This window comes from Populus trichocarpa, chromosome 12, assembly GCF_000002775.5.
Source record: "Populus trichocarpa isolate Nisqually-1 chromosome 12, P.trichocarpa_v4.1, whole genome shotgun sequence".
NCBI classification, from domain to species: domain Eukaryota; kingdom Viridiplantae; phylum Streptophyta; class Magnoliopsida; order Malpighiales; family Salicaceae; genus Populus; species Populus trichocarpa.
The window spans coordinates 3,278,647-3,305,728 of record NC_037296.2 but is presented as its reverse complement, the minus strand read 5'-3'; the positions used below and the strand labels follow the sequence as shown (position 1 = coordinate 3,305,728).

The following is a 27,082-nucleotide window of genomic DNA, read 5'->3' as shown; positions in this document are numbered from 1 at the left end:
TTTTTGTTTTAATTTAGTTCTCACATCATATGTTTGTTGATATTTTTAATTGATAATTTATTTTAACTTTTTTAAAATTAATTATCATAATATCAAAAAAATATCTTGGCATCAGATCAATACTCGATTTTACAAGATATTATTTGAACTTTTTATTTTTCTAAAAATTAAGAGCCAAGGGACTAGAATTAAAGAATATGAAAATATTAAGGTCTAGAGTGAAGAAATGAATAAATCAATCAAGGAAACCAAGCAAAAAAAGAGAGAGAAAGGAAAGAAGAATGGGTTGGTGAGTCTTTGTATAATTTTGTCCCCCATTTTTATTATATGCATAGATAATATTTTGTTTCACAAAATAAAAGGAGTGACATGGCTCACAAAATAAATAGACTCATATAATAAATTAATTTTAGGTTTTGTTTGGTAGCTGGTTAATGGAATCTAAATCTTATACTTGAAGTTAGTTTGATATAATTTTTTAGTGGTTTAGGGTAAACTTTTAAATGAGGTTAATGATTATCCACACTCTTTCTTGAACCTCCAAATCAATTTTTTTTTTCCTCTCATCTCTTTTTATTTCTGTCTTGAGTCCACACCAGGTAATTCTTAATTATTTCTCACTAATCATTACTATAATTTAATTATTTTTCTCTCCCTTGACTAACATTTAACAATTTAATATATTAATACATAAAAAATGCTTAAAAATCAATTCATACACCCTTAAAAATTATCTCTATAATAATTATTTCTGTAATAATTCACCATTATTTTTTAACCTTGTTCCAAAACATTAGGATATTGATGCACAAGTTTTTTTTTAGAAAAATAAATATTTTTTTTTTATTTATTCTTTTTAGGTTAAGATTTTATTTTATTTTTCTATTCAATATTATTGGTCTTTTCTAGTTTTTTATTTGAAGAGAATTTTTTTTATTTTTTTATTTAGTATTTATAGAGTTTTTTTTTTTTGTATAAAGGGTCATGATAGCCTTTCGATAAGTAAAACTTGAATGAATAGTGATTATATATTTTGAATGTCTTCCTATATTTATAGTGTTCATGTTTTTTTAGAATTCTAACTTATAACAAATATTATTATCCTTTATTTCTGGCTGTGCCAATTAGCATCAAAATTTACCGATTCCTAATAAGTAATTGATATGATTTTTATTGAAAATCCTGGTGATGAAAACTATTACGAGGTGCCTTGCATTAAGGTATTAAGGATCCATAATGAAATGAGATACATAAAGATGTTAAGAATTTACAATAAAATACTTACAAAAATGTTAGAAACTCATGATGGAGCATTCGACATATAAACAAATTATTGTTTTTTTTACTAGGTAGATTCTACTTGAATAACGTTGTATTAGATATTTTCTAAATAATATTTTTTTCAACTAAGAAGAATCTAGTTGAATTTGAGGGCAAGTTCATTTTAAACTAGAGAGATTGGTGCATAAGCTTTTTGAAAAAAATAAATAATTTTCTTAATTAATTTTATTTTTCAATTTAAAAGTTTTTTTTTCTATTTCTATTTATTATTACCAGGTTTTCCTAGTCTTTCTATTTGAAGAAAATAGTTTTACTATTTAACATTAATAAAATTTTATAGTTTTTTTTCAATATAAAGAGAATAAACTATAAAAGAAATTATATGCTTACTCGATATTTTGGAGATCCTAACTACTGCATGAACAAATTGTGTAATTTAATCTATAAACAATTTTTTTTTTAAATGACATTTAAAAAAAAAACTCAATTAAGGATATGAAGTGAGATTTTAAAAATTAAATTCTACTATTTTTGCGAATATTGAACCACTAAGTTTTACTTTCTTTAATTTCAAACATGCTAACAATGACGCTAAATCGCTAATGGAAGGAAAGGATTTCCTAATTTCAATTTCTGATTTTCTTTTTCTACAGGATTTATCCTCGATATTTTACAAGTCTAACTATAATTATTAAATTCAGCTTGGTTTATGTAGGTTTAATTCAACCAAACTTAGATAAATAAAAATTATAAAAAAAATAATTTTAGATAAAATAATTTATTCAACCAAACTTTTAAAAATTATGACTATAACAGAAATTAAATTACTGAAATTCAATTTCAAAATAAGTTGACTTCCAACTTCCAAGTTGATGTGACTTTTTGTCACCCATCAACCATTCAGGAAAAAACATTCAAAAGTTTGGAAAACAAATAAAGTATTTTTTTTAGGAAGGCTGCTTGTCATGAATTATTTTTTAAACAAATGATATTTTTTTATTATTTTTATATACTTAAATTACCTATATAAATTATTAATTTTAAAACGACTCAATATTTAAGTAATTGAAAATTCATAGAAAAATAAGTTATTAACAAATTTCAAAAATATAAATATTGGAAATTGTTTTTTTTTTGAAACCTAGATAAATGGTCTTTTAAAAAAGAGAGTAATTATTTGTAAAAAAAAAGGGACTAAAAGTCATAATTTACATGGAAAATAAAATGTATGCAATACGTCATCGTTGTTTTCTCTATCTAAGCACCTATAAATTCACGAAAAAATCTCTCCCTTCAAAAAGCTTACTCACAAAAATTCAAAAATCAGAAAATCCCATTTTAATCCTTCAATAAAAATAGTCATGTCTTCCACCGGCGGCGTCGGCGTCCCGCAACTCTACTTCTGTTACCAGTGCGACCGAACCGTAACAATAACTCCGTCACCAACCTCCGATCTCTCATGTCCTAACTGTCAGGAAGGTTTCCTCGAAGAATGTGAATCTCCAAACCCTAGCTCTAACCCTGTCGATTCTGGTCTCGGCCCCGCCATCTTACTCGACGAATTCGCCTCCATCTTCGGTGGCATGGCCCCCACTCCTCGATCATCAAACAACTCAACAACAACAAACTCTTCTTCCGCGTCGCCGCTTTTTCAAGATCCCGACGGCTTCAATCCTTTCGCGTTCCTTCAAAATTACCTCCAAACCATGAGAGCCGGCGGAGCAAACATTCAGTTTGTGATTGAAAATAATTCTGGTATGGGTGGAATGGACACCACAGGATTTCGTCTTCCGGCGAATCTCGGAGATTATTTTATCGGACCAGGGTTAGAGCAACTGATCCAACAGCTTGCGGAGAATGATCCTAATAGGTATGGAACTCCGCCGGCATCAAAGTCTGCGGTGGAGAATCTCCCTGATATTAAGGTAACGAAGGAATTATTGGAGTCGGATTCTTCACAGTGTGCGGTTTGTAAGGATAGTTTTGAGCTAGGGGAGGAAGCGAAACAAATCCCTTGTAAGCATATCTATCATAAGGATTGTATTACACCTTGGCTTGAATTGCATAATTCGTGTCCGGTTTGTCGGTATGAGTTGCCTACTGATGATCCTGATTATGAGCAGAGGAAAGGGAATGGGAATGATGGTGGTTATCAGAATGCGGGTGGTGGGAATAGTGGTGGTGGGTCTTTTAGTGATGGTGATAATAGTGATGGTAACGCACAGACTCCAAGAGACAGGAGGTTTAGGATTGCTTTTCAGTGGCCTTTTAGTAGTGGTAGTGGTAGTGGTAGGTCGGTTGGATCATCAGCGGGGGCTAGCAATAGTGGGAGTGGGAACAACAATGATGAGGATTCGAGAGGGAATACCAACTTTGGATCCGAGACTAGAGAAGAGGATCTTGATTGATTAATGTTGCTGGGTACTGTATCTTGTAACCATACAACTTCTTTGCTTGCATATTTTCTTATTGTTTTTGTTTCTTTTGTTTTCATTTAGTGATAAGTGGCTGTTTCTGTTAATGCTTGTCAATAATAGCTTGGTCTTCTTGTTTTTACCTTCTTTTTTTTTCAATTGAACGTTTGTGATCTTGATGGCTGGCAATGAATTGATGACACAACTTTGAGTTGGGAGTTTTATCTACTTTGTTGATTGTGATGCAAATGTGAATGGCAGAGTATCTCTAGAGCCACATTATTTTGTTTATCGGAGATGAGAATTCTTTTGTCTATATGATTAAAGAGTTTTTACATAAAAATAGGATTTTGAAGTTATGATGTTTGCATACACAACGTTTTTACTATTATCATGGTTTATTGGCGTGGTTGCTGTGGTGTATGGTTCCTGTGTATTGTTTTTATGCATTGTTCTCTTTTCAATCTGTTTACAAAATGTCAAGATGAGAATTATAGATATCTGGCATTGAAATATGGCATGATTGATATGAGCACCACACTTAATTGTATGCTTCTGGATCTGGTTTCATGGGAGCTCTTGGTTGCTAGCAGGATTATCATTTTTTCCCATGAACATTACGCATGAAAGGCACTAGGGTGCATGCAGAGTACATCCTTGCTTACCTGTTGAAGTCGAATGTATAATAGGAATAGGATGCTAATACTCCAGATTTTGGATTGGCTGAAGAGTTTTGTATCATTGCAGTGTATTTGACTTGGAGCTTCGAGAGCTTGGGCGTGTACTTTCAGTTTTCTTATATGTATATATTCATTCATTTCAATGTCTAGAATATATATATATATATATTATTACTGTATCCTGTTGAGAGGACCATGATTGACCAACAACCTGTGAGAAATCCATAAGCTATGTTTACAAAAGTAGCACGCAAGTGCAGACTCCTTAAAGCAATTTGGATAGAATTTATATCTTGGATGGTTAATGATCTAGAAATCTCAATTATGCTAGTGCTATATGTTACATACTTGGGGGCCCTTGTTAGTTATATAGTTGGGGGGGCCTTGTTAGAACAAAGCTAGATTGGATAAATACAATGTCCTGCCTTTGTTGTCCTTAATGGATGGTTTCTGAATATGGAATTTGAAGTTGAATACCTTTGAAATTGCGTGTGTTTGTCTGATTAATGGATGCTAATGAATGTGGATTAGCTTGATGCCATCTGTTTGATCTCAACGGTAGCTTTTTAGTTAAGATTTTATACTAACTGGCGACTGCACGTCCTATAAGACCTTCATCTAGATCTCCTCTCCATTCTTCTAACCCCTTTGTCTTCCCAAAATAAATTGTGTGATGCAGCTAGAAAACAATGTACATTAGTTGTCCATTTCTTCTTGCCAGTTCAAAGTTTTTTGTCTCTTTTTGCTTCAATGAATGAAGCATCACTCGGTAGCATATCTGCCTACTAGGCTGTGGTATTTCAATGCTTTTGTGCATGCAACTATCCAGTTTAATGAATAATCAATTCATCGGTGAAATTATTTCACCATAGTTTTCTTGCCAAAATTATAGCTTGTATACCCTTGTTTTCTTCTAATCAAGCCAAGTCAGTCTTCTCACATCCCCAACATTCTTCGGTTTTGAAGACTTCACGACCAAAAGAGGGGTGGGGTAGGATTTTTCTTTGGTGAATTTTTTCCATGATTGGAACTGCATATAATATATTCATGCAATATTTTCTTTATGCACACGATTTTACCTGTTTCATGACTAAGCATGTGATGCAGTAATTTCAGCATGCATAGTTATTTATTCTCTCCTCTTTTTGGCAGGGATGACGCATCTGCAAGGATTGTTGAACATAGAAAGAATTTACATACGATTAGTGAACAGGTGCAATTCCAATGGTTCATGCATAACAATCCTATTTAAATGTTCATTTTTTCAGAATTGTTTCCAGTTGCATTATCTTATGAAAAATTTATGTGCCACATTTCTTGCTTTGTTCTGTAAAATTCTTTTTATGTCTGAGCACCATTTAGACCCCTGAAATACATCTTTTTAGCTGCTTCTGTTATATATATATATGCATGTTAAATTCCCAAAAACTATTGTAATGTGTTTTTAAGCAGTTTTAAGTGCGTGTATAATCCTTTTGAGTGAAATATCGAACCAGCCCAGACATCTTCGATGGATGGATTGAAGTTGAATGTCATAATAGCAGGTGGAGTGATCGTGAGCAAGCATGATTTCTTTTAATTTTGTCAAGAAATATGTTCTCTTACATTGCTTTTGTTTAGTGGAAATGTTAGGGTTCCAGGACATAAAGAATATTTTCTGAAAAGATAAAGATATATTTAATTAAAAAGATGAAGAGGAAGACATAAAATAATAATAGTTTTTGAATGAATTTATCTATTATTTTTCATCCTTTTGATTTGGACACAATAACTAAATGATAGTATTCTAGGTTTAATTTTGTCAAGTTGTGTAAATATTTGTCTTCGGACTCGACGATCTCCTTTTTAGCTCTTTGTGGCCAAAGCAGTGGGCATTGAATGCAAGCAAATTTTTTCTTTTTTTCTTATATGTTTTTCAGCTCGGTTTCTCTACTCCGGAATTCGCAATCTGCAGTTATTTACTTTAGTATTGTTTTTATTGTTAAAATATTTGTTTTTTTAAAGAATTTTTAATTTAAAAATATATCAAAATAATATTTTTAATATCAATTTATCAAAATAATTTAAAATTATAAAAAGAAATTGAAACAAAAAAAATTCAAAAATGTTTTTTAAATGAAAAAACAAACACTGGAATAGCATCACCACAAATACCTACATGTATGGAAGCATCTAGGATCTATTCACTAATAAAAAGATATTTTTTCTATTCAATATTTTTTTTTATTTTCTTTGTTCAATAGAAAATTAAAAAAACGGGTTCATTTGTTGAGAATGAAGAACTTTTTCATGAAAAAACAAATTACATCAAGATTATAACTGTTTTCTTAAAAAATAAAATTATAATTTATATTGGTCATTTTAATATTTTATATTTGTTATAATCTAACTGTAGAATACCAATTCTATTTCATTTAAATTATAAATTTTCATGAAAGGTTTATAATATTAACTCATAAGAATATTTATAATAAAAATTAAAATTATAACGCTAATTAAATATAAAAATAATAATTTTAATCTTTTACGTTGTTAAAATATGGTTGTAGATATAAAAGAGAAAAATTGCATTGTTCATGTCTTTTTTTATTTTTTTAAAAAAAGAAGAAGAAATATTGGGTCTTGGTTTGAAGTAATTTTAGTCTGGAATGGATTGTAACAGAGAAGGGAGCTTGAGAGATACAAGTATCATCAAGTAAATTGAAGTTGCAAGGAAAGGTATTGTTTAGGACATAAATACCCCTGTCAAAGCAAAGTAGTTTTCTAAGAAAGCATCATCAAAGCTGACTAGAATAAAGAATTGGAATCAACTACAAATTACTAACTCTAAATTTGAAGTAAATCACAATTCAATCTCTCCTTGAGGAACTCTTTAGGGTGCAGTCAAACCGTGTTTTGAAAGATTTTGAAATTTTTTTTTGTGTTTTAAATTAATTAATTTTTTATATTTTTTACATTATTATTAAAATTAAAATTTTAAAATAAAAAAATATATTATTTTAATATATTAAAAAAAAACCTTTTAACACGCATTTTAATACAGAAATAATTATAACTGCAAGTAATGATGCCTTTAAACTTCAGAAGCAAGCTGATCAGTGGAAGATGGCGCGATGGGAGGCAGGGTGCCGCACTTGACTGTAATTTTGGTTTTTGTCAACCTCTATCGCCATCTCTAGTCAATGTTTAGGTCTGCAGTATTTTCATGTAAGGATAAAGTGTGAATGTCACGTTTTTTATCAAAAATAAATAAATAGAGTTTATTTTTTTTATGTTTTAAAAAAAAAATTTTATTTTAAATTAATATGTTTTTAATATTTTTTTATTTCAATAAGATAATATCAAAAATAATTTTTTTAAAATAAAAAAAAATATTATTTTAATATATTTATAAACTGAAATCATTTTAAAAAACACTCTTATCATATTCTTAAATACCTTTAAATTTTATAATAAGATAATTTGATATTATAGTTTGATCCAATCTGTATTTTATTTTAATTGTAAATTTAAAAATATTTATTTCACCAATATAATTTGTTTTACTAAAAAAAAATTTGAAACTTTAATTACATTTTTTCTAAAATTAATTTTTTTATACCAAAATCATTAAAAAAAATTACTGCAATAACAAACCATCAATAAACGATAGATAGATAGATGAAGTGACATGTCAGCAGTTATTTGTAGCGATTGACTTTTTTGCTCTCACGAAAAGTAGGAATTAGCTGTAATCCCTCGAGGTTGATCATTGACTATTTTTGTGTAAGCTTGTCGCTTCAACAAATAACACGTGTTCGATCCTCCTATTATGCAATGAATATTTTTTCTCACGAAAGAAAGAAATTAAAAATGTGGGGACCATTTATAATATTGAAAAAAAATCGCAGTTGTCACTTTATGATCAGAAGAGGTGGGGGGCCACCATGGTGCTTTTAACGGCTGGGATGCATCGTTTTGTCGGTGGTCGCTCCACACTAGATCTGCATGAGAGAATTTCTTATTTACGTTATTAAAATTTAAAAGAACAAAAAAAAAAAAAAAAGGAAGAAGAAATGATATCTTGTGGTCCCCCGCGTGTCAGACTCAAATTTCTTAATCAATACAAAAAAGAAAAAGAAAAAAAGAAGCAGGTGTTAACAATGCACCTTTATGTCATTAAAAATAAATTTAATTGAAAATTAAAAGGATAGTACATATAATAAATAAAATAAATTAAGAATTATATATATCGATAAATATTGAAAAAACTTTTATGTTAATCAAATACTAACCCAATAAATTAAGATAAAAATAAATATTAAGATATTTGATTGCACAAGTATTAAGTTTTTTTAAAAAAATATTATTTAATTATATAACAATAAAATTGCTTCTTCTACGTAAAGTAATTATTTCACCTCCATTGACAAAGGAAGTTCTAGTATAATTCCATGTTTTTCAAATAACATATTTTTACCAATAGTTTTTTTTCATAGATTATTAACTTGAAAAAAATCTTAAACAATAGAATCAACAAAAAAAACTATAGATAATTTGAAATAATAATAATAATAAATAAATAAAATTTTCATTTAGTTAAAAACCCTTTATCTAATTAATGATTTTTTAATTTTACATCCTATTTCATCATAATAATTATTTTTTAAAACAACAACTTATCAAAATCATAAATGCAAGTTCTGATAAAAATAAAAATAAAAACATGTAATTTGATATTTTTGAGATGAATGTATTTAAAAAATGAATAATACACCGCGCACACATTGTAACGGGAAACTTTCTAGAATTTATTTTATTTAATAATTATAAAAAATACATTGTTGATTTACTTTTCACTCCTTTTCTTATATTTAAAAATATTAAAAATCACTGTTGTAGTTTCAATATCATCCATTATTAAACATCCATTGAAATTTAATGGTGAAATCACTTTTTATTTATTTTCAAGTTCTTGCATGTTCATGTACATGATAAAACTATATTTGTTTTTCCTTGAAAAAAAGGGCATTATACACTAAAGGAACATCCTCAATTTTCACTCTTCCTGTTCATGTTTTTCTTTTCTATGCACTCATTATCTTTTTAAATCTTCATGAATGGGATCAATTTGTCGAAGAGAAATTGAGCTAGCAAGACTAATCATTCATTTACATTACAAAAAGAAACTAAAAGGTGTGGCGTCTAGCAATTTTTATTGTTAACTTTCTTATATTTCACTACAGATCATAGTGTTGTCTGTAGTGTTATTTTACTCTGTTTTTTTTTTGTCAATAAAATTCTCTCTCTCTTTGATTGCATTTTTTTAGGGTTAAATTAATGACTACTTTTTTTTTATGTTTTCAAGAAAGGGTGAAATTTAAAAATAGAAGATTGGAATGAAAAACATGAGAAACTATATGGTCATTTATAATATGGCAGGAAATATCATTTAAAATTAATTAATTTAAAATATATTAGATATATTATTATTAAATACCACTTGTTTTACTTTATTTTCAAATAAAATTAAAATATTTTTTATAGTATTAGCAAATATTATTTTTATATAACCTATTTTTTAAATTTTATTCAATTGTTTTTTTTATAATTTTTGTATTATTATTATATAATTAAATAAAAAATAATTTTAAAAATAAAATTATTAAACTAAATTAAATTTATAATTCAAATTTACAAGTTAATCTCAATTAAATTAAATCAATTCAAGATATTGTTATTTACGCTTTTCTTTAACTTGAACCCAAGTAAAAAAATAAAATTCGAGTTTCGTGATTAAATTTTTTCTTTACATGCACATTTCTTTTTAATATTAGATTATTTTTTTATCAAAGGCGCGGGCAAGTAGGAAAACTAAGGTTGCGTTTGTTTTTTATCAGCTTTTGCCTTTGCAGTAAAACAAACGCAATAAGATGTTTGGTAACAAACCAAACTGTGTTTTGTACTGCAGGATCCAATAAAAAATTGAGTTTGAAACGGAGTTTTTGTGCAACTGTTTTTACATGTTTTTTTAAGTGGGTTTTGTAAAACCCTGTTTGTTTTTGCATTTAAAAAGCGCTTTTAAAAAAATTTAAATTTTATTTATTTTTTTTCTTTGCTTCAAATTGATATATTTTTTGTGTTTTTAGATCATTTTGATGCGCTGATATCAATAATAATTTTTTTAAAATAAAAAATATTATTTTGATGCATTTCCAAATAAAAAACACTTTAAAAAACAATCGCAATCACACACCACCAAACATTTTATACATGTTTTTTTTTTCTATACATAAACTTCAACTACAATTTTTATTAAACATATATCTAAATTCAACTAACCACAGCTAACCATATTTTTTTAAAACTTATTTCTTTTTAAACCACAACTATAACAACTAACTCACTCAAAAGGAAAAAAACTATTAATAGTAAGCCGCCGAAGATGTTTTCAGACAGCTCTGAGCTCTCCAAACGTCTGCTTATTGATTTTCCACGTTTTTTATGGTGACACCCCCCGGATCAATGCAAGTAACGAGTAATAAGCTTGCATCACTGATATGTCTTCACATTTGCTTGGGAAAAAAACGTGACATTATTATTATTAATATTTTTACTTTGAATTATGTATATACATCAAATTTTCATTTTTTAATTAAAAAATTAGATTTAAAAAAGTATTATAGTTTTAAAATTTGGCATAACTCAACAAGTCAAAATCAAATAAAATTTTTTTTTTTTTAAAAAAACAAAAACCTGAATAATTCGGTTATAATTCATTGACTATTTATTTTTTTAACAAAAATAATATCATTTTGTTTACAAAAAAAACATAAATCGATCCGGGATGACTTGATGATTCGATCAAAACCAATAACATGAGCTTTAAACCGGGTTGACCACATAGACAAGTTTAAAAACTATAAAATTACATTCAATTCTAGTAATTAATGTTATTTTATTAATTATTTTTTAAATTTATATTAAAAAAAATAAAAAAATAAAATTCATAACTCATCAAAAATAAAAATAATAAAAATATTTTCATTAATATTTTTTCTACTATTCTCTTAAATAAATCTAAAAATAATTAATAAAATATTACTACGGACCTTATTTAAGCAAAGCACAGTTGTCTCCTTTACTTCTCTGTATCCTTTGCCGAACATCTGAAGTTTTGGGCACCGACTTTTCCTCTACCTCTTTCTTTAATACTTTTTTCCAAATAAAATAAAATCAAATTAGCAAGAATAGTTTGTACATTATTCTTACATGGTCAAAACTAGAGAACAGCAAAAGCAGAATCCCATGATGATTGTTACTGGTAAGAGAATCTAATTGGATTCCATTTTCAGTCTCCGTTTATCAAACCCCCTTTATTATTATTATTTTTTATTTTCTTAATATATTTGTTTATACACACTCTTCCCAAATCTTTATTTTTTATATGATCTAAGCCTTAATTCCACTGTTGAAACGAATTGGGTTTCTTTTTCTTTCCCCTTTCTTTCCATCCTTGGAAGAAAAAAAAGGGTAGCAACTGATCTGTGAGTTGAGAGAAAGAAACCCAAATAAAATGTCTCCTTCAAATAGTAATATTGCTATTAGTAACGGAGGAGGAAGCGGTGACAGTAATAGCAGCACTGGTAAGAATTACATAGAACATCAAGTTTCTAAGAGGGACACTCTTGCTGGTGTTGCCATCAAATATGGTGTTGAGGTAGGTGTTTCTCTGTTCTTGAATTTGGGTTTTTTTCCTGTTTTATTTTGATGATCTGTTTGATTTCTTGATGATTTTCTTGATGGGAACTGCTTATTGTGTGTTCTTATGATATGGGTTTTAGATAAATTGTCTTAGAGTGTTTGTTGTCATATGATTTTTAGGTGGCCGACGTCAAAAGGTTAAATGGGTTATCTACAGATCTTCAAATGTTTGCTTTGAAGACTTTGCTTATACCATTACCAGGAAGACATCCACCTTCTCCCATTTTGTCTAACGGTTCTGCTTCTCCAGGGTAATAATTGCCTGCTATACTCTAATATTAGCTTTTAATTGTATCATCTACCTTTTCTATTTGGATTCTGCACTTGTTGTGATATAGTCCTTGCTCCTGAGTTTTCGATGCCATGTTTCGGCCATCTTTATCTATATCTTGCCTATAAATTTGTATTCTACCTTAATATAACATTAGTTGTTAGACTTAGATTGACAATGATAGTTTCCCTTCCAATGTTTATAACTCTGCTGAGTTGTCATTTGAAGTATCTTCTCTTCACTGGATTACCAGACTCGATCAGCTCCCATCGTTAAAGTCAATCCCTTTTCACCATCCATTTTCTGCTGCACAACTTATTCTGTTTTTGTGAATTCTGATTGTTTTAAATGTTGATCTGCTGTGCATTTTGCCTTTCAAACAGTGTTGAAAAAGATTGGAAGGGTCTTATATGGGGCAAGTTTTTAATTTGTCCATATAAAAAACTTTTATAGACTGGTGTAATGTGGAAGCAATAAGAGTTCTGCCAATGTTTTTCTCTTACCGAGGACAAGAAATTTTATATTACTACTGGAGTAACTAGTAGTAGTTACTCCATAGAGAGAGATAGACACATTGAGGAGAGATCAAAAGGTGGAAGAGAAAAAAAATATTTTGAAATAGGTGGGGATATTCTTATTACTTTTGATGGTACCGGATGTGATTTTCTCTTTCACCATTGTATTTGTTAATTGGAACCTTGCGTGAAAGTGGACAACGAAAAAAATAAAAGGAAGGAACCTTATGGAATTGCTGCTCTGGTCTAGTTAATTGTTTTGAGCTTTGATTGGACAAGATTGTAGGATTGAGGAACAAGGGTCCGACTTCAGTTTCTCCTTCATAGTTTGCATTACATGTTTTACTTGTTATTGAGGTATTCATCAACATGAAGAACAAGATCCATGATAAGTTCCCCACCATAATTTAGCTACTGAACCTGACACTGTGAAGCTCTGCCCTTTTGTGTTAGAGGTCAAATGAGTTTTTGAAATCAGATGGCTTGTTAGAATGCTCTCTAAGGATTTGGGACATGAAGGTTTGAGACACATTCTCATCGAACAGCATCAGACGCTGTTCTTGCCCCCCCCCCCCCCCCCCCCCCCCCCCGGTCACTTGACATGTCTTTGGCACTAACACACATAGTTCCTGGGGGAGCCTTAAATATTAAAATGGGGAGGGTGTCTTTTGGCTAAGAGACTATCTCCAGAGAGCTTTAGGGGCTACTTCAATTGTTCTTGATAAGTATTGGGAGGTTAACCTCATTCTTTGTTCTTTCTTCTTGTTTTCCTTTTCCTCTACAATCTTTCCCTCGCCTCCCTCCTTACTTTCACTTGTTTTTTACTTGTATTATTTTGTTCTTTACAAAGAAAAGAAAAGAAAAGAACTGTGGCATCTCCAATGTGTTTGTTATTTTAATTTTCTTTAAAATTAGTGGCTGTGGTGTTTGGAGTCACTGGTCATTTTGACTTGGTAGGGTCTCTCATCTGTAACTTAATGCAGGTTCCTTCTTCCCAGGTTTTTAATCTGTAACTTAATGCAAGTTCCTTGCCTGGGAAGATACAGCCTGGCATGATAGTTTTTTCTCTACTATATTTTTGTTGTTTTGATTTGTCATCTGGGATGTCTACTAATTTGTGCTTCTCTTGTAGCAAGTGGGATTTCTGTTGGACATACCATGCTAAAATCAATTTCTCTCAATTCATTTGCATTCAGTACATATTGAAAGAACAGCATTATCCTAATCTTCACGATGCCAGATAGCCAGATAACTAAATTTCTGGATTTGTTTCAGCCTCTGTTGTTCTTAAATATCTGCATTAGCTATATTCTCATTGTAATAAAACTTGTTTGCTGCCACATTCCCTTCGTGGTGTTGCTACACTCTAATGCTAGATAATCAAGCAAGCCTTTGCGTGGAATATCAACTCCTATTATAACGAGCTGAAAGGCATAGTAGATTACTGATGTTCCATTCTGTTCTTCCCCCCCCCCCTACAATAGTACTTTGCTTTCTTCTACTACCATTGATAAATTTTTATTTTTTTATTTTGTGGAACTACTATCAATTCAGTAGTTTTTGGAGACATCTGCAGAAATATGAATTAGTTCACAAAAAACTAGGTTAAGGTAGGATAAATGACTTATTGTTTTAGATTATAGATTTTCTTTACAATTCTTTGCTTTTGGTGATCCCATAATTCCCAATATCTAAATATGCAAAGACATCAGATTTGCATTGAGTAACAAGGCTCTAACTTCTTTGCAGAGGAAATGACGTTGACATGACACCACCTTGGCCACGCCACTCGAATGTGTTGGAAACACTCGAGTCTTTAAGCCTAAAATCACCTCAACAGAAGGTTTCTCCAGCTATGAGCACTTTACAGAATTTCTACGGTCTCAAATCTTCAAAACGCAAGGATTCAGCTGAAGGTATGGAGATGGCTGTTTACAGAAGAGGAAGCTTGGATTACTTAAATGAGGGGCTGCTGCATAGAGCTACACCAGTATCTGGCCCATCTTATAGCAATCACAGATCTATAAATTTGGCTGACGATTTCTTGTCTGAGAATGGTTTGGCAGCAGAATACAATCCTCTGTCAGAAGCTAGAGAAGGGGAGGGTGAGAAATCCAATGAGAAGTTTGTTAGAAGACGCCAGAAAGCTGATGCTGATCCTAGATCTGGCACAACAGAAAAGCTGTTGAAAGAAGAGAACAATGGTGGAAGTCGTGCTTTTTCACCTGTAACAGGAAAAGGTCTATCCATGAGACCAAAATCAGCAAGCAGAACATCACTGGGTGCTGAATCAGAGCCAGGATGGTTGAATGCTATGCCAGTGGGCTTGGGAGATTCGATAATTGCTGACGTGTCTGATGGAGTTCGTAAATCATCAAGCACGCCAAGCCTGCAGGACCAGGAGAACAGTTATTCCTCTTCTGTTTGGCCAACTTCAAAGTGGAGTTTGAAACCTGATTTACAGGCTCTCTCAACTGCAGCCATCAGTATACCAATATTCGATGGCCTACCAAAGCCAATATCTGGACGCAGGAGCAAAGCTGCTCTTGATTAGCAGAAGTCCACTGCAATCTCATAGAATTGATTTGTTTCTGTACTTCAACATATTGGGAATGATATCATTGCCACCAGCTACATGTCACGTATAGCTACAAAGTGCTGTCGAAATAGGAGTAAGGCCAAGAAAACAAAGGTTAAAGAAATACAATCCTGTGTTTTCCTTGAGAAGAGCTCCAAAGGAGAAGGTAAAAGGAATTCCTTTTTTACGGTTTCCATTTTGGATTTGTAATGGGTTGCTCGAATCTAGATCATATTCTTAACTGTCGTATAATATTTGTATATGAAGCCATTTGTCTTGCTTATTCATTGGAAGTGCATTTGTCCCCATTGTTTCATGTTATACTCAGTTGGTCATTTAATGTATTTTGACTTCTTCGAGAGGCAGCCTTTTTTCTGTTTTCTTTGTCTTGTGTTTCTAAAAGTTGAGAAGCATCATTTTGAGCTGAATTTAGTCTTTTGGTTAGAATCAAAACCTTAAAATGGATTCCACTTGGGACCTATGTGGTTCATGGTCATGGACTCACTGGGTGTTTAGCAGCCAACAAAGGCTATACGAGCGTACCAAATTAAAAAAGAGACTTAGGTTTATGATAATTAGAGGCGATGCCTTATCGTGCCACGGCCATCAACATCAAACATGGATTGAAGAACGAAAGGAATGATGGTCACGGCACCCTGGAATTCACCATTGAGAGCTTAATAGTTGACAAAATTTGAAATTCCGGCAACTTCTCCAATTTTGAAAACAGAATAAAATACCCGCAGTAATGAATTTCCATGTTCTGGATTCCAAAAGTTGGCTGATGCAATTGAACAACCACAAAATTGCATAATACGACTCCAGAGTCCAGATTTTGTAGTTGCATTTAAGCTTATCAGCAATATAAATAACATCTTGTGTGGTATTTATTATTCATGAATGCATTATTTTCAGAAGATGGATCATTAATCAGATAATAATTCGCCATTTTTGGCTTGAATAAAGTTTAAGTCGCCACAAACATCCACAGGTTAGTCCAAAAAGAATATCGCCCATTGGCAAATGAGAACCATGTCACAGTGACGGTGGCACAAAATGGCCTAAAATTCCAAAGATATTTCCTGTATTTGCATCACAAAACAAAACAATCAAGAGAAGATCCATTTTTTCAAAGCAAATAGGAGTACGAGGACTGCAGAGCAAAGTGACCAGTACAGCATTCGAACAGGGAAATAACAGAGCATGTCGAAAGTATGGTACACCATTTCCAACTACGCATTTTCCAACACTGCACATCTTCACAGCTCCCCTCCGCTTGCACATCATCAGGTGCTTCAGACGAATGACTTGTAGTCTTCAAATTATCTCACGAGCCTTCCAAACGTCCATCCTGAAATCAAATAACTAGACATCATGACTCATCTGCATCCATCCATAAAGCAATACTATCATACCAGAAGCAACCTTTGTTTTGCTTATTTCTTTCTTTTAGTTATGCTAAACAAAAGGTACATTTTCTGTGGAAGAATAAAAATAATGGCAACAGGAAGAATTCCCTAGCAAGTAGAAAATCAGATGATGTAAAAAAGAAGAGTTACCATGAAGTCCAGAACAAGGGGGTAAAACAGTTGGGCTAGAATTTTGATGTTGCAACAAAAGAAAACCTAGTTCCATGACCCAAAGGAGAGGGGGATTCTCCTAGACGCAAAATTTGCAAGGATAATACTTATGATGGAAGCTAGTAAAACAGCATTCTGAGGATCACCATCCATAATAAGAGTAGCGAGGCTAGTTTGTTTGGCATCCATATCCTAAAAATCAAAATACACAACAGCCACTGATACTGATCTTGATTTGATGCAAGGCTCCAAGAAGGCAAGGGATGCCTCCAAAGAACATAACCATGGCATAAATAAGTCACTCTCAGGACATTAGAAGTTGGAACCAATCAGTCATTACAGCTATATTGCTCGAGTTTGCCACTTACATAACCATATATATATATCTTAATAGCTTCCTGTTTCTAACTTGTAGGCAATTGGTAGAAACTGGTTGAAATCGAGTCTTCCATTCACAAGGACTAAAAGGAGGAAACTGGGGTTCATAGATAATCTGTGGTCTAGTGAGATAATTTAATGGCTCCTTGTGAATAAAATCTGCAACTGCTAGCAAGATTTCAGGGTATGTAGACGAAGCATAACAAAATACAAAGGGAAAAAGTAACATATAATCAAGTCAACATACGGGAATTAAGATCAATATATCTAGGATAAAAAATAATGAGGACAATAATCCAAGACAACCAAAATTCAATGCTAGAGTGCAAACACAATAAGAACCGGAGATTCTTACTACTATTCTCTTAACAATGATTAGGCCTTAATAAAATATTAGCACAAGAGGTGCAGCCATCATAGTCCTGCCTTGTACACGTTATATGATTAAATGCACAACCAATACATAAATACACTGATAGCCTCTCTCAATTATATCCATACTTCTCTGGTGCTGCAGCCCTTGGATCTCATTCATAGACAAAAAATCAAGAAAAATCAAATATGACAATCAAGGAAGACTTAGTCCATACTCTAAATAGGACACAACCCTTTCATACAGAACTCAATTCTCAAAGAAAGTAGCCAAAACATTCTAGAAATTCAGAGAAAAGCGAAAAAAATACAATCCAAAGAGGAAAAGGCTAAAATTCCCAGCTTAAGTTAATGATTGATTATTAGATAAAAGCATATGGAATTAACCTGGTGCATCTGAGTTTCACTAGATGAAGAAATAAACACTCATCAGACTTAAATTAGACTAGGAAACACACTACTGAAATGTCAAATCTTTAAGTGCACGAGATGTTATGATCAAGCATTGAGGAAATCCTAGACAGGACCACGAACCTTGAAATCTAGACGGCAAGTGATTTTAACTTCTTTACGCGCTTAGTGGCAGGGGAAATGCCTTTGATTACTTTCTTCATGGATTTCGCTCTTTGTTTCATATTTTTCTTTGCAGGCATCTCCCTAACTGGACCCGGAGGTATCCCTTTTTTAAGTGCACTTCCTCTAGGGGTCACAGAAGGCGGTATTCTCAAACTTTGTGGTGGTAAAGGAGTGCTGGGCTTCCAGATCAAGTTGTTTTTCATAGAAAACCGGACTTTTTTTGCACTCTTCTCAGTGCTCTTTGCCATTGTGCTTGTGCCAGCTTCATCATCTTCTTGGCCGTTCGATTCTTGATTTTCAGATTGCTTCAATTCCACCCTCTTCGCTCTCTTTCTCTTTTTGGAAAGATTACCGTTGCCAGTGACTTTAGGAAAATCACAGACACTAGTGACACCCTCATCTATGCCCACTTCTGCGGCAACTTTCTCAAATTGCCTCTGAAGATTTGCTATGGCAGATTCATCAAACCTTACCAAATTATCATCCACAGTCTTTTCTTTGCTTGAATTCTCCCCATTTGGTAAATCCTCATAACCATTCTCATCAGCCATAGAATCACTCTCACTGTGGGAACCGGAAATGACATTCCTTTTCTTCTTCTTAGCCTTTTTGCTATTGCCATCCGACTCCTTTGCCTTTTTGCTTTTCTTCAATTTCTTGCTACCAGGCCCATTAGCAACGTCACCATTCAAACCTTCCACTCCCATACCACTATCAATAGGAACCAAAGCTGGCACCTCCTCTTCATCCTCGTCACCATTACTCTCTGGAAGTGCAATCTTGATCCCTGAGGCCACGAAATCCTTCTCTAACTTCAAAAACACTTCATGTAACCCCAAAACCACTTTCCTATTCCCTTGACAACACTCGACTGAAGAACCCAACTCATAAAACCTCTTGGAGAACCCCATTACCAAAGCAATTGAACCCAAAATCACCACCTCATCATTGTCCCCAACGTCATCCCCCTTAATCTTCACCTCCAACAATTCCTTCCCCATCCGCAACAACAGATCAAACACATTACTCTTAATCTTCCCCAGCAAAACCTTATCACTCACCTTCCCCATTACACCCACAAAATTCCCAAAAATCACCTCCAAAGCCGCCTCCTTCACCGGCAAAAAACCCTTCAATTCCTCAACAAAAACCGAAACAACATGATAATTAACACCGTTCCCTAAAAAATTATCATCAGCTAAAAATCCTTTTTCCACAAAAACCCTCATAAACCTTTCCACAACATCCAAACCCCACCCCTTCTTTTTCAAGAAACCAAAAAAAGAATTCACAAATCTCCTAATCAAAAGATAAAACTTATCTAACCTCAACCCATCAATACCAGACCATTCCCTTCTCATAGTAACTAAAAAAACAGAGAAATAACTAAAACAAACAGATTCAACTTCAATAACAGTAAGTAAAGAACTCAATTTGTTGATTAGTTGGTTCTGAGCTAAAGACTTGTCAGCATGCCACATACAGTAAAACAGCCCCTTCCATATTTTCTTCATAGTTTCTTCAGAGATTTGAGGTTGTGAAGGTAACCATTTGTTTAAGAGAATCTTTAAGGACTTGTTTCGGGTTTTTGTGTCGCTTGATGCTAGTTGTTTTATTAGGGCTTTCGACGTTTGAGCTTGGATGTGGAGTTCCTCCTCCATTTTTCTTGATTGGTGAGAGAAGAAACAAGGGTTTTTTTAAGGAATTTGAGAGAGGTAAGATGTATGTATATGCCGACGATGTTTTCCCTTTTTCCTGATACGTGACAACTGACGAAGAGTGAAAACCCTAGGGGTAGTTTTAGGGAATATGGAGTTTTCTCTTGTTACAAGTTAGTTTAATTTTTGAAATATTTCATATTAGTCACCCAACTGTATAGGTGATCTCAATTACGTCCCTGAAGTTTATTCTCTAACGGGTCCCGTATATATTATTATTATTATTGAGATATTAAAGTTTATTTTCCTTGCACTACTTGTAAATAATTATGAGCTCAAATTCTACTTTTAAAGTATATCTTATTACAGTGTTAGAATGATTACGGGCTCAAATCCTATTTCCATAGCATTAAGCTTCAAAATAATCTATTACTAAGAAGGGTAGAGCAGTCCCTTTTTTTTTTTAATGATATTAATTTTTATACCTATAAAATTTATAACTTGAATAATTAAATAAAAAATAATTTTTTTAAAAATAAAATTCTCAGAACTAGTAAAATTCATAACTCGAATCATAGACTTGATAAGTTAAGTTACGAAATTCAGGTTAATCCAATATATTACTGTTTCAATATTAAAAACAAATCTTGATTTTTTTTTCTAAGTCAAATCATGTTTTTTTATTGGTCATTCGAGTTATTCTAGAACCCACCAAGTAGACTAGGTTTAATTTTAAATCCGAGTTAGATAATAAACCGAGTTAAAAAGTTTAAAAATTAACCCACTAAACCGGATTTAATAATAATACTAAATAATTTTTATGTATTTCAAAATAGATTCAAAATAGAATCACAGTAGTATCACACTAGTTATAATCTAAATAATAATGATACATCTAAATTATATTTTATTATGTATAATTTTACATATGGATCATCACAGTTCATTAAAAATAATTGTCTTGTCATTTTCCTTTTTCCTTAATTTAAGGTTTTATTTGAGAAGGCGGGTCTTTCAACAGTCTATTGTACTCTCACCACGAACATAAAACTTTATTCCCTTCACTTTTTTGATGATTTCTTTACTTAATTTGCCAGGAAGAAGGGGTTGAACCATCAAGTATGGTGACTACTGCTACATCACTGAGCTGCAATGTCATCCATGGATGCCTTGCATTTTTAATCTGGAAACGTTATCTTTGCGTATTATGTTAAGGATTATCTTTGTATTTTAACACGAAGTACATAACGCCCCGATTCTATAGCATACTGGTTCCACCAAATTGCCAGTGCCAACAAGAGCCTTACAGTGTTTTGGATTCAGAAAACATGGAAAGGCCACGGGGGCCACCCCGATTATCATTCTTTTGATGACATGTAAATGTCAGGAAACCAATAATTGTTGTTGTAGTTACAAGTTATTGGTACAAAACAGGTCTTGCACCACAATCAAGGATTCTTCAAGGAAGCTTCTTGCTTTTCCCATCATTTGCTGGAACAACCTTGGGTGTAAGAATAAATTGTTCTTCAAGATACCAAGATGCCTTGTTCTTGATTCTTCTTTTGTTAGGTGTTTCAACTCACTTCATTATTTCCTTCTTGGCAGGAAAATGCCGATTTTGGTGGGTTGGGGTAACTCTTTTCCAAATAAGACTGACATACTCAGGATGATCGACAAAAGGATTTCTATTGTGCTGATAAAACTTGCAGACCCTGTCATTTCTCAGCTTCTCTTCTCTTGAAGGTGGATCAACTTCATTCCATTTTAGCAATGTAGAAAGAAGTCCCATCTCTCTGTTCTCTACAAAAACAAGTGACAAAAAATGGTTAAGGCTGGCTAACATCGTATGCAGTTGGCTGCCGATCTTTCTCCTGTCAACTTATGACCATTTTTCTCAACTTACCAATGCTTGGAGAATCAGAAAGGTGAAGATTTTGTCCACCTGGTTGATGAAGCCCATAACATACAGCCATGTACATTATTGCCCTTGCTATATCCCCTCTAACCTGCAAGTCAAGTAACGAAAATCACAACTCAATGAGTTCCAGAAAAATTGAAGCCAGATTTTTGTTTCTTTTCTCTGTTTACCAAAGTAACGAGATCCATTATAAAAACAGAACAAGCGAACAACAAGAGCATATCAGCAGGAGGGCATTGGAGTGGGGCTATTAGTACCTCCCACATGCTTCCAGTGCGCTGGTGTGATCGGATCTGATTAAGGTGATTTAATCAGTTCAGAGTTGGAAACCCAACTAGAGGTTTTCCTTTTACTAAGCATAGGTCATTTCATGAAGTTTCCAACTAACTTGGAAAAAGGCCAAAGCATGCAACCTGGAACTGCAAACTTAGTAACATGATATAGGTACAACAACTGAAACATGGCAGCAACATCAGCATATTTCATAGCTAGCAGACATCAAAATTCCTGATTAAGAAACTTTTCCAGACGAAATAGGGCTCTTGATGAACTTGAAATGCTTTCTTTGCAGATCTTGTCAAGAACTTGTAATGTGAGGTTTGAATCCATTGATGAATCTTAAAATAATATCTTAATTTATTTCTCCTGGCTAGTAAGTTCAAAGGCAATCCTGCGTGATTCCACATTAGCAAAACACATTCTTAAACTATATGAATATATGAGGCTAAACTCTCACTTGACCAGCCCTAATTGCAGTGTCAAACAAATGCTATCTCTGCCCATTAAAAGCAACCTAAAGCATATCCTGGGTATGCACAACTTGTTACACGCTGTGTCCTCTGTTTCAAGAGCATGTAATAACAATCAATTATATGCTGATGAAAAGCGTGTAGGTTCAAGACATGCAGAAAAACCTTTGTAGGTGGTGTCCATCTCTCCTTGTCTGTTTCCGTGTCAAAAGCAGCTTCTTTGTTTGCAGGCTTTAGACATCGTATTGATTTCTTATTGCATTCTCCGTAGTATTTGTTTCCCCGAGATGAATTTACTGCATGGAACTCTAACTATATATCAGTTAAGGATGGCATCAGTTCATGAGACTGAATTCTCAATTGTACACGAAGAGCAGCAGCCTCTCTCACCATTCACATCTGCCGGGCGAATATTATGTAGATCAGTCAAGGATGGACCGCTAATTAGCCCATAAGAACGAGGCCACAAATGTTCCCCTGAAAATGCAGCAGTTTGAAAACTTGACATCGTTGCAGCCAACAAGAATGCCATAGTCAATAACTAGATTAAACAGGAAAGATGGTGAACTGTTTTTTGCCAAGTTTGATAAAATAAAATGTTCTGATATACCAGAACATATAGCATCACATAGGTGACATAATCTCCTGTACTGAGTGCACAATCCACCTAAAGCTAGAAAATACATGATAAAATTGTTTCTCAATTTCTCATAACTAAGATCTAGAAGAACGGAACATGTTCAGGGTGCATGTTAGTTGTCTCTGCATCAAAGAAATCCCATGAAAATTTTTAAGTACCATTTTAAAAACTCTCCCCTCCCTCCTCCCCCTTATCAACTGAAGGTACATTCATTAGATGGAAAGGTAAGTGGAAGCAGAACAGAGGAAGCATAGATATTGATGAGCTTTTGGCGACCCAGGTGTAAGCATAGTTACAAAACCAAAGGGTTTTCACTTGAAAAAAAATACAGCCAAAGAGGTGAACCAAGAAAAATAAAACAAAGAAAGATCTAAGACATATCAGGATAGACAATGATCACTTGAAATAGAAACAATAATGAGCAGACAAACAAGAAAAACCTACCAAATGCAAATTTTAGTCAACCAGCCATTCATATATAGGATTGGAAAAAATGAGAGATCAGTAACTTTAGCAAGGCCATGTGGCTCTGGCCAATTTCTACAAAAAGGAAAGCATCGAATTTCTCTCATCTACACAAAGTTAGGGATATCAAGGAGTAGTTTATTCTGATGTCATGGCACAAATTAGATATCTATAACAATCAGTTAGACTATTCCCCTAAAAAAGGTATAATATTCCCGAACAACATCGTCAATCTCTTTCCCCTCCCCTCTTGTGCAACAAATTAGATATCTATAACAATCAAATGTTCTCTTTAAGAATGCGAATATCAGTCTAGCCATTCATAGGATCAACAAGAAGGCATCGAAATATGGAGTGGCAACTTTACGAGGTCAAATAGCTTTGGCAAATTCCTACCAAAAGGAAAAAAAGTGAACCAATTCTCTTATCTATGCCAAGTCATGGATATCAAGAAGTTTATTCTGATATCATTGCCGATAAAAACAATGAGACCTTCCCCTCAAATGGTCTATTATTTCCCAAACAACACTGTCGATCCCCCTTCCCCTCTCCTCTTGCGCAACAAATTAATATCTATAACAATCAAAATCATGAGTCCTAGTGTTAATAAAATGCTCTCTCTTTAAGGATTGAATGAAAAAAGAATCAGAAAGACATTAACTGCATCAAAGTTTAGAATTTAGCTGACTCACTATTCCATCCTTCAGGTTTTCCAGCTAAGTTTTTCGAAACAGCTCTCAGAGAGTAAATTTCAACTCTGCATATACAAAACCCACCTCAATTACTACCACAAACAAAACTCTTAGCACCACAATCACAAAACCAAAAAAGAAGAAGAGAGGAATACATACATCCCAGATGAAGCTTGAGGCCTATCAACATTTGTAGCATCAAGAAACTTGAGGGCATCCCAAACCTCTTTGTAAGACAGTGACTGATGCTTGGAGATAACAGAATGAAGTTTCTTTTTCAGTGCTTTCCCTTCTAATCCCTTCACACTTGCATAGTAACTGCTAACATCCTCACATTCATACGAAGAAGTGGATAAAGATGGATAATCTTGAGCCAGTGCTACAAGATTGAGGCAACACAACAAGTAAATGGAGATGACTTTAGACACCCCCCATCTCCATAATAAACCTCTGGCACAAGTACTGGTGCTGTTGCTTCTTTGAATATGGCCAAGTTTGAGGGCAGCGTGTGCCCTTACTGAGGAAGACTTGTTCTTGAGTGTGAAAGAGGGGTTGACTGTGAGGTTGTATCTCCTGTCAGCTACTAGAAGATTGGAGTAGCAACCAGTAAACAGAAGCCCTTGAAACTGCATGTTTGGACTTCGTTCCTTTTCGATGGAAACAAGATAAAATACTATTGAGTAAATTATTTCTCAGTCACTATTTTCTAAACTAATAACTCGAATTAATTATTTTGTTTGTTTTTTACTTGAATTTAAAATTTACATAATATCTCGATTAATTATTAAATTTTCATGGTCTCTAAATTAATAACTTTAATAAAATAATATTTTTTTTGGTTTTGATTTAAATTTTAAATTTAAATAATATCTCGATTGATTATAAAATTTGCATGGTCTTAGGGTAAATTACGTTATTCAAGTTAGCGTTTAGTAACGAATTTGAAATTATGTTTTTTTTTAATTTAAATTGTTTTTATTTAAAAATAATTTTTAAAGATTTTTAAACGTGTTTGGGCCTCTAATTTCCATCAAAATCCATGGAGAAAGAAAGTGATCCAAGATTGTCAAGGGATCAAATCCCAGAACCTTAACCCATCACACGGTTGTGAACCCTTAAAAAGTCAGCTCCATTGGTCCACCCAGAATACAATAGACAACGCCTATAGTAGCACTGAAAGCCATGAAGATTAGGTAGGGTAACGTGGATTGAATTTGTTGATATTTATATTTTATTTATTATTTATTAAATAAAAAATTTATATATTTATAAATTAATCATTGGATTTTGGATATTTAATGGGTATCTATTATTTATTAATTAATAAAAATAAAATATATATTATGTAAATATTAAAGTACATATATATTATATTGTATTAAAAAATCTAAATATTCTCCAAATATATTTATATAATATAAATATATATTCCGAGTGAAGTTCGGACAGATTTTAGATCAAGTTTGACTCTATTTATATCATACTCATTATTCATCGAATCTAAAAAATACTCACTCATTCAGTATGTAGTATCTTTTTGTTTTTTTCTCGAGAAAAAATTATTTAGTTAACCTATATAATTTTTGTTTTTTACATTAAACCTCACATATAATTGCGTTTTAAATTTTAGTTTTGTAAAAATTAAAATAACCAGTTTTTAATTTATGAAGACTTACCTTTTATTTTATTTACATACAAAAATACATCTCATAATATTTTTAATCAAACATATATTTTTACTTAAATTTTTAATAATAAAACTAAAATTATTTTTTAAAAAATCACAAAAACTGCCGTAATAATCAACAAACTACAAACATGAAGTTGCATTTAAGTTGACTGGATGAATATGCTTTTGGTTGGTGTCAGAGCTTTCTGTGCAAGATAATTAAAGAGACAAACCTCTTTTAATCAAGATCCATGAATTGCACAAAAGAAGTCACCAGGATCATTATCCAAAAAAAAACTAATCCCTTTATGTCCTAGGATACATTATAACAGTATAATTACTATATTACTCCTTAGTAATTTTATATTTTGTCTTTAATTTGAGATAAGATGATATTTTTACTATAACATAAATATCTTTTAAAAATTATACGAGGTCATTTTGATAATTTTATTTTTTAATGCACATTAAAATTATTAATATAACCCTTAATAAAATAATCAAATGTCTTCTGTACAAAGACATATTTATATTTTCATATTTGATAGAATAATAGAATTATTATATTACCCTTACCATTTAAATTTTTAGCATTGATTTCAGGAGCTTAGTTGTAATTTCATCATAGTTTGTTTGTTATTATTGTTTAGTTCTAAGGATGTTTTCGGTTTTATACAAATAAAAAAATATATGAAAAAATTGTTGACACGTGCCTCTCACGTGTCACCCGTTTGGCCGCCTTCCGGCAGCGCGTACAACTAACTTCAGTGATTGTAATCGTGATTTTGCTATATCATTTGATTCGTCTTGACGTCCTTTCCTATCTGGATGATGGCGTGTATAGTGGTTCAACATAGTTTGACCTAAAAACACTTTTATTTTCTTTCTTTCTTTTCCTTCTCT

At 32.3% G+C, this 27,082-nt stretch overlaps 4 protein-coding genes across 5 annotated transcripts; 2 read left to right on the top strand and 2 right to left on the bottom strand.

Moving 5' to 3' along the window:
* The first annotated feature begins 2,557 nt into the window (after nucleotides 1-2,557).
* On the top strand, nucleotides 2,558-5,803 carry LOC7454037 (E3 ubiquitin-protein ligase RING1). Its single transcript, XM_024582570.2, has 2 exons — nucleotides 2,558-3,702; nucleotides 5,528-5,803. Exon 1 carries the CDS (start codon nucleotides 2,643-2,645, stop codon nucleotides 3,687-3,689), a length of 1,047 nt encoding a protein of 348 aa, XP_024438338.1. The 5' UTR covers nucleotides 2,558-2,642; the 3' UTR covers nucleotides 3,690-3,702; nucleotides 5,528-5,803.
* A 5,696-nt stretch (nucleotides 5,804-11,499) lies between these two features.
* Nucleotides 11,500-15,841, top strand: LOC7485197 (uncharacterized). Its single transcript, XM_052445736.1, has 3 exons — nucleotides 11,500-12,074; nucleotides 12,239-12,369; nucleotides 14,654-15,841. Exons 1-3 carry the CDS (start codon nucleotides 11,931-11,933, stop codon nucleotides 15,456-15,458), a joined length of 1,080 nt encoding a protein of 359 aa, XP_052301696.1. The 5' UTR covers nucleotides 11,500-11,930; the 3' UTR covers nucleotides 15,459-15,841.
* A 567-nt stretch (nucleotides 15,842-16,408) lies between these two features.
* On the bottom strand, nucleotides 16,409-20,193 carry LOC7485198 (uncharacterized). Its single transcript, XM_024582832.2, has 2 exons — nucleotides 18,347-20,193; nucleotides 16,409-16,833 (listed from the first exon to the last, which is right to left on the bottom strand). The coding sequence occupies exon 1, from the start codon at nucleotides 20,047-20,049 to the stop codon at nucleotides 18,355-18,357; it is 1,695 nt and encodes a 564-aa protein (XP_024438600.1). The 5' UTR covers nucleotides 20,050-20,193; the 3' UTR covers nucleotides 16,409-16,833; nucleotides 18,347-18,354.
* A 1,094-nt stretch (nucleotides 20,194-21,287) lies between these two features.
* Nucleotides 21,288-25,194, bottom strand: LOC7454038 (uncharacterized). Of its 2 annotated transcripts, none has more exons than XM_024582056.1 (6): nucleotides 24,670-25,194; nucleotides 24,511-24,575; nucleotides 23,104-23,190; nucleotides 22,879-23,021; nucleotides 21,950-22,052; nucleotides 21,288-21,846 (listed from the first exon to the last, which is right to left on the bottom strand). In XM_024582056.1, exons 1-6 carry the CDS (start codon nucleotides 25,140-25,142, stop codon nucleotides 21,626-21,628), a joined length of 1,092 nt encoding a protein of 363 aa, XP_024437824.1. In that variant the 5' UTR covers nucleotides 25,143-25,194; the 3' UTR covers nucleotides 21,288-21,625. The 2 variants fall into 2 exon arrangements, with proteins under 2 accessions (XP_024437824.1, XP_002318343.2); XM_002318307.3 differs by having other exon boundaries at nucleotides 22,879-23,009.
* Nucleotides 25,195-27,082: the final 1,888 nt, after the last annotated feature.